The sequence below is a fragment of the Dryobates pubescens genome, chromosome 3 (assembly GCF_014839835.1).
Source record: "Dryobates pubescens isolate bDryPub1 chromosome 3, bDryPub1.pri, whole genome shotgun sequence".
NCBI lineage: Eukaryota > Metazoa > Chordata > Aves > Piciformes > Picidae > Dryobates > Dryobates pubescens.
The window spans coordinates 4,868,970-4,876,540 of record NC_071614.1 but is presented as its reverse complement, the minus strand read 5'-3'; the positions used below and the strand labels follow the sequence as shown (position 1 = coordinate 4,876,540).

The 7,571-nt window shown below is 42.3% G+C and overlaps 1 protein-coding gene across 1 annotated transcript; it reads left to right on the top strand.

Annotated features, from left to right (window-relative positions):
- Window positions 1–7,177, top strand: MRPL15 (mitochondrial ribosomal protein L15). Its single transcript, XM_009903657.2, has 5 exons — window positions 1–192; window positions 2,063–2,220; window positions 4,212–4,377; window positions 4,833–4,956; window positions 6,515–7,177. The coding sequence occupies exons 1-5, from the start codon at window positions 94–96 to the stop codon at window positions 6,850–6,852; spliced, it is 885 nt and encodes a 294-aa protein (XP_009901959.2). The 5' UTR covers window positions 1–93; the 3' UTR covers window positions 6,853–7,177.
- Window positions 7,178–7,571: the final 394 nt, after the last annotated feature.

The window sequence follows — 7,571 nt, the reverse complement described above, 5'->3', positions numbered from 1 at the left end:
TGTTGGGAAGGCGCGGGAGACGTGGTTTACGGCTCTGCCGTAAAGCGGCTCGCCTGGGCAGCGGTGCTGGCCGCCCTTGGGAGGTGAGCCGATATGAGTTGGAATGGCGGAAACAAGGCCCTGGAGCTCCTGCGCTCGCTGCCCAGGGTCTGTCTGGCGAATTTAAGGCCCAGTCCAGGCTCTAAAAAGCGGGTGAGTGCCTGTAGCTTATCGGGTGGGTCGAGGGCGTGATTTCCCTTCGCTAGCGGGCACACCCGGCCCTGCTGGTGTTTGCCTTGAGGGCTGTTAGAAGGCTTTTGAGGAGGCTGCTCCAGGCCCAGGAGAATGGTCTGACTAAAACAGGTGTGGGAAGGCTGGGGAACGCGTGGCAGTATTGTGTGTTTTGGCTCTGTTCGTGTCCTTCATATGACTTAAGGCTGCTGCATGTTGCCGTTCCCACAGAGAACTGGCCCTCGTTGCGGGAGAAGGGAGACAGTAAAAGAAATACGGAATATGAAACCTTTGACATGGGGTAATACATTTGAAAAGCAAAGGTTAAAAGCGTTGAAAAGAAAAGGAATGTGATGCCAGCCTACGATTCTTGTTTCTATTGCTTTCTCGAAAATAAAGCAAAGTGGTTTTTCCCCTTTCTCTTTGTAAAATGATAAAGGAGTAAAGGAAAGAAACCCATTTGGTTTGGAGGAAAGATCAGTAAAGAAAAGGGTGATGTTCAAGGGATAAAATCACAGGAATAGAAAACTGACTAGGTGCACCATGCAGCGCTTGCCTGTTGGTGCACAAGACTCCCTAGAGATGACTGCAGATCTGGCAAGTGCTGTGAAGTTGTAAACCTGTGACAAGAGAATGGAAAATCTCATCTCCTGTAGCTCTTGGTGATTTTGAAGGTTTTTTTCAAATTAATCTAGACTCCAAAACTGACCAAGGCAAAGTCACGCAACTGCATGTGTCAGAACAAGAGGCTGTGTGAGTAAAGCTTCACAGGGTCTGGGGACAAGTCTGCTTCCTTCAGTGGCAGGGATGGTCTAGGTTGAGTTTTCTGCCAATAGTTCAGTGCACATTAAGTGCTCCAGAACTTGGAAAACTTACAGGCATACTGAAGAACATAAACCATCAAATTCTCCATCTTTGTGGTGTTAGGCTAGCAACCAACTGTGATGTAGTGCACCTTACACAAGATGATTTATTAGGCCAGAATGAGCTGCCACTGCTTCATTTAATAGAGATCACTCACAGTTATCCTTGCTTGCTGCTTGTTTTGTTCTTCTGTGGGTAGCTTCATACTCATGGATTATACTGAATGGTTTTGCCTTTGCTCATGTCGTTAATCTTGTTCAGTGTTTAGCTGTGCAAGTGCTTCTGCTGTCACAGAGAGGGAAGAAGAATGCTGAACTGCTGTTTAGGGCTGCAATGCTGCTTTAAAGCATTCAGGAAACCAACAGCTGAGTGTCAGAGTCTTAATGTGAAAATAATAAAGGTTTAAAATACAATGGTCTTGTTTAATTTGTGGTGGAAGTCACAACAGTTGCAGACTCGGAAGTCTTAGCCCATGAAAACAATTACTTGTGTGCAAAGCACAGATAGTATGTCTGCTCCCATGTCCTTTGAAATAGAATTGATTGTTTGTTTGGGATTTGGGGAGTTTTGTTGTTGTGGTTTTGTATTTGTGTTTTAATTTATTTTTTCATTGTAGTTGTTGGGAAACTTTTGAGCAACTTTATCAGGAAACATGGAGGAAATATCAATAATTAATTCAGGAAAATCCTCTTTAACATGTAAGAGATTAGATTCTGGTGTTCCTTTTATTGCATAGTATTAAATTGTGGTATTCCTTTTATTGCCATGGTGTTCATGTCAACTTTCAGACTATTTGTGGTGCCTGCCTTGATCTCCTCTGCAAAAATCACATTAACTGCTTTTCTACTTTTCCCCTTAGAAATGAGCTGTCTCTTAAACTGCCTACAAGAACTGGCATCTTGCTCAGTTGTTTATTTCTCTGAAAGCTTGTTTTGAGGATGCTTATCTCCAAGATAGTCGACTAAATGTGTGGTCAATTGTTTTCCAGGAGAGAAGACGTGGCCGTGGAAGATACGGAGGCAGGAAGTGTGGTCGAGGTCACAAAGGACAAAGGCAAAGAGGAAATCGCCCCAGATTAGGCTTTGAGGGTGGTCAAACTCCATTTTACTTGGTCATACCAAAATATGGGTTTAATGAGGGACACAGGTAAGTTTTGTTACTGACCCAGATATTAACCATTGTCAGCTTTTCTTGATCCTTCTCCTGAAGCCAGAATTTAGTAGGCTAAAACAGGCCTAGCTGAAAACGAGATACTCTTTCACATTGCCAACTTCTTTACTAGCAGGCTCTCCCATGTCTTGTGAGATTGGGTTTTTAATGAGCTGTACATGGTAGGCTACCCTTCCTTCTAGAGCTGAGCACATTTATCCTCTGAGACCACTCCTCTATACATGCTTGTTTGTCCCTTTGCCTGTCTGCACACAGATAACCTAGGAACAGTCCCATTGGCTTGAGTGAGGGTGTTAGACATGGAACTGCAGTCCAGATAATTCTGCCTCTCTCTGGCCTCTTTTTTGGCTTTGTCTGTCTCTCCTCCTTTTGTTCCATGTAGTATCTTAGCAAGCTCTTGAAGATCAAATCTGCTGGATGAAGCTGTTAAGTCATCTTTCACCTCAGGCATTCTGCCTTGTTTGACTCTGCTGTCCTCTTCTCACATTGAGCTTGTTTGTGCCACGTCCATCTTCCAGCTTCTTAATGTCTAAAATTACTCTTTTAGCATGTCTTTATGCCAGTGTTTCATTAATTTCCTTTATTTGCAATGCCAATTATTACATTCTTATTAAAACATGTATTGCACCCATACACTGCTGTTACAAGCAGTAATAACAGCTACCACACTGAGTAGACAGCTCAAGAAGGAAAAGACCAGCCTGTATTGGTTTGTGAGTCATTGAACCTGCTCTTTGACTTCATGTTCCATGTGCTGGTGTAACTTCATCAAGTAGCTGTGCATTTCTGTATTTTAATTTTTTTATACATGCAGCATAACTCACAGACCTGGCCTGGTTATTAAAGGTCTCCTCTGTGAGCATTGCTAGTTCTGAAGTGTGATTCAAACTCTACTCCAGGTACTGTCATTTCCTCCTGTTTAAATTACTGTAAGAGTAAATGAGAAGCACTTTAGACAGCTGAAGACAGAGTGTAGATCTGCAGCCCTACAAAGGAAATGCTACAGGCACAGCTTGTGTTAACAGTGGCCACAAGTTCATGAATAACCAACAGAAGCCTGCTGAGCAATGTCTCTGCCTGTTTATCTTCACTTTTCTCTTCTTTCTGTCTGCTGTGGTCTCTGCCTGTCTCTACTTCCTGAGCTTTTGCTCTATTAGCTGTCTGAGCTAGCAAATTTTGTTTCTTGTCTTTTTTTCACTGCTGCCAATAGCAGAGATAAGCTGCTTCTCATTTTTTCTGCACCAGTGACAGATTTTCGGTATCACTGCTCAGACTGAGTGTATGAGAAAGTTTTGAACATCTGAACTAGTGGGATGCAGTAGGCACAGGCACTGGGATGGGGAAACTGTTCGAAAACACAAAAGTAGATTCTGCTGAAGGTGATGGCTATTGACAAAATATTCCTACTTTTTTGAGCATGTTGGTTAACATTTTCAATGTTTCTCTTCCTTGGTGTTTTGAGGAAGATTCTATTCAATACTGAAGTGGCAGGTACAGTAACAGTGAACCAAAAAAAACCATGTTGGGTAGAGGTAGGCTTTGCAGGAGCATGTGTGGGGTTGGGCTGATAGTCTGACTAGAGTAGTATGAGAGGGTATATTTGGTTTTGACTGGTGAGTGTGGAGTTGGGGGGGTGGTGGGGTGTGTGTGTGTGTGTCTCAGATATTCTGAGTGTATTGGTGAGGCTACCAAGCTAAATTCACTCCAAATCCAGTTGTTTAGAATCTTGTTAGCTTACCAAGAAGTTCTGATGCTTGAATTTCTTCATCTTTTGCTGCTTCCTTAAACCAGTCAGCAAGTAGCTAAATTATTCTGGAGTAAAGTGAGCTCAGCAACAGCAAAATGAATACTGTATTGGTGGTGGCAGTGAGTGAGGAAACCTGAATTCCTAATGAAGCCCTGGGCTGTAACTGGGGCTTGAATTTACATTTCTCACTGGCTGGCTTGTTTTGGTTTTCCTCCCGCAGTCGCAGATACCAGTACCAGCCACTCAGTCTCCAGAGGCTGCAGTACCTGATTGATTTGGGTAGAGTTGACCCCACAGAGCCCATTGACTTAACACAGCTCGTCAATGCCAGAGGTGTCACAGTGCAACCTCTCAAGAGGGATTACGGTGTCCAGCTGGTGGAGGAGGTATGTGTACAAGACGCTGGAAAGCCTTGGGGTTTCATTTTGTTGGTTGTCCTTCCACGTTTTGGAAGCATCTTTGCTCTCGGGTTTGCTGTGGGGTTTTTCTGGCAAGGAATCCACCAGAGGGCGCTGTGTGTTAGGGAAAGAAACCCAGGCTGGGCTTCGTGAGACGTGAAGGACCGCGGAAATGATAGTTCGGGGGTACTTAAGAGGTCAAGCAAGTATTTTACACCAGAAAACTAGAGTGTACTGAAAGAAATGTCTGAATATTATTGGAATAGCAAAGTTTTTTTCATCCAACCTGTGTGGCTGACAGTGATTGGGTTACCTTAGCGCAGGGAGCAGACAAATCATAGTATTTTGCAGGCGTTAATGTTTCATACAGCTTTGCAGAGAATAATAAATGCCTATCCTAAAAAGCTCATTTTAATGTTCCTCTACTGTGTTTAAATTTACAGGGTGCTGATATTTTTTCAGCAAAGGTCAATATTGAAGTGCAGAGGGCATCTGAATTAGCAATTGCAGCCATAGAAAAAAATGGAGGTGTCGTAACTACGTCGTTCTACGATCCAAGGAGTTTGGGTGAGAATTACTTTTCATGTCTACCCCTTTTCAGTTCTAATGTGCAAAGGTTAAATGATCCCAATCAGAGCTTCAAACATCATTCTTGCTGAAAAATCATCCACTTGGAAAAGCTTCAGCAGCACATTGTTGTACAGATGTGAACTGTTATGCAGCCTCAGGTTTGCTCTTTTTTTAACCGTAGCTATTTAGCCCTGCAAGTGTTTGGTAATCATTTACCAATCAGCCAGTTAAAGAAATCCAGAGGAACTAATAAAAAATTGTTGCTTTGAGTTTCTGTCATCTTAGTGTTATTAAACATGTGAGAAAGGTAGAAAATTCAGGGGGTGGGGGGGGGAATCCGATTTAAACCTCACTGTGGATGTTTATATTTTTAACTTAAACTTCTTTTCCCGTTGGAGTGAGGAAATAACTAAGTTACAGCAGCTCAGAATGGTTCCAGTCAAAATGGCTATTGTTTTCAGAACACTTTCACTGAAGAATGAGGCTTTGCTTTGCTTGAGGCTGCATCCTGCCTGATGTTCATTCATGCAGTTTTTATTGACAATAACGGAGCTTTCATGTGTGAATGAGGCTGAGAACAAGAGGAATAGACATTTTATTGTGCAAAATATGTATCACTCCAGGGTAACAAGTTGTTTTGTTCCTGTTGGAGGGTTTTGGTTTTTTTCCAAACCCAGAAAATAGTCAAAAAGGATTTAAAGGATCTGGAATGTAATTTGCCAGATTTGGTAGAACTTGAGTCTCAAAAAATACTAAATAGATGCAAGGGCCATTGATATTTTTTGTTTTCCATTTAAAATCCTTATAGAAACACTGCATCTGACATTTGTTGGTGCACTGTATAAATAACCATGCAAAGGCTTTGCTTCTAAGAGTCAGTCCTTGAAGTAAATGATGGCATCTATCTTAGCTGTCATGTCTTTCCACAGGAGGCATTCTAAATGTGGTAGAATAGAATAGAATTAACCAGGTTGGAAAAGACCTCTGAGAGCGAGTCCAACCTATCATCCAACACTATCTAATCAACTAAACAATGGCACCAAGCACCCTATCCAGTCTCTTCCTAAACACCTCCAATGACAGTGACTCCACTACCTCCCTGGGTAGCCCATTCCAGTGGCCAGTCACTCATTTCTATGAAGAACTTCCTCCTAACATGCTGCCTAAACCTCCCCTGGTGCAACTTGGGACTGTGTCCTCTTATAGAATAGAATTAACCAGGTTGGGAAAGACCTTTGAGATCACCAAGTCCAACCTATCACCCAACACCATCTAATCAACTAAACCATGGCACCAAGGGCCTTATCCAGTCCCTTCTTCAACACTTCCAGTGACTCATCCATCATGATTAATCAAAACACTTGCTTTAAGTGAAATTAGCAAACTGCTGTCCCCTTCCTGAAGAAGAGTATTCGGGAGATTGGTTTCTTCACTTTGCTGCTTTTTGATGACAGTTCAATAATTTATTTAGCACAAAATACTAAACATGGAGGTGTTACTTAATGTCTTTGTTCTGAAGTGTAGTAACTAATTTTTCCCTCCTGCTTGCCCACAGAGATTTTGTGTAAGCCAGTACCGTTTTTCGTGCGCGGCCAGCCCATTCCCAAGCGAATGCTTCCACCCGAAGACCTCGTCCGTTACTACACGGGCGCCGGGAGTCGTGGGTACCTGGCAGATCCAGCTAAGGTTGCAGAAGCCAGGCTTGAGCTGGCCAAGAAGTATGGCTACACCTTACCAGACATCACGAAGGATGAACGCTTCAAAATGTTAAGCATGCGCAAGGATCCCAGGCAGATCTTCTTTGGGCTTGCTCCAGGGTGGATCGTAAACCTGGCAGACAAGAAAGTTCTGAAGCCCACTGATGAGAGTCTGTTAGAATACTACAGCTCATGAATTCAGGACTGGAGACAGCTGCAGGTGTACAGGAAACATCTGGGTAGGAAATAATGGATAGAGGTGGTGTTTGTTTTCTTTTAAGACTCTTGTACTAGACAAAACATAAATTTGTGTTTGTCATCTTCTGGTGTCGCTCGCAACTTTTTTATTGCCATAATACAGTGTATGAAAAGTCATAACACTTGGGAGAGTCTGACACAAAGTTGGTGTTGGGACACTTTCTCTTGCTATCATTTGTCAGTTTCCCTTTCTCAGACAAAATGTTTATTTCAGAGGATGATTCCAAAGAGTTACTTTGACCTAATGATTTGTTTCTGTTTCCCCCTCCAGAAACAGGGCTGTACAAAACTGATACTGGTTTAACAATCACTTCATGTCGTTATAACTTATGTTTTGGAAAATGGTATCTTGGTCTACCTTTTTAATTGGGAAAATTTAAAAAATAACCATAAATAAAGTACAGAAGGAATTCATTATGGTTTTTAATTCCCTAGGACCATTTTGGCTTGCCATTGCCATCAGTAGCACCAGAGCCTGAGAGGTCTTGATTTATGTCTTATTCCTTCAGGTAGAATTGAGGTGAGCAGCTTAAAAGAACTTTCTATCTACATTTCAAGAGGTAGCTATTTGAAATGTATAGCTTCTGTCATCCAAACAGAATGTCAAGCTTGTCCAGACACAAGTACAATGTCATTAATAAGAATGCACAGCAGAAT

Coding starts and splice junctions, on each gene's coding strand:
- MRPL15 (XM_009903657.2), top strand. CDS start 94: ATGAGTTGGAATGGCGGAAACAAGGCCCTGGAGCTCCTGCGCTCGCTG. Junction 2,221..4,211: donor GGGTTTAATGAGGGACACAG/GTAAGTTTTGTT, acceptor TTCCTCCCGCAG/TCGCAGATACCAGTACCAGC. Junction 4,378..4,832: donor GTGTCCAGCTGGTGGAGGAG/GTATGTGTACAA, acceptor TTAAATTTACAG/GGTGCTGATATTTTTTCAGC.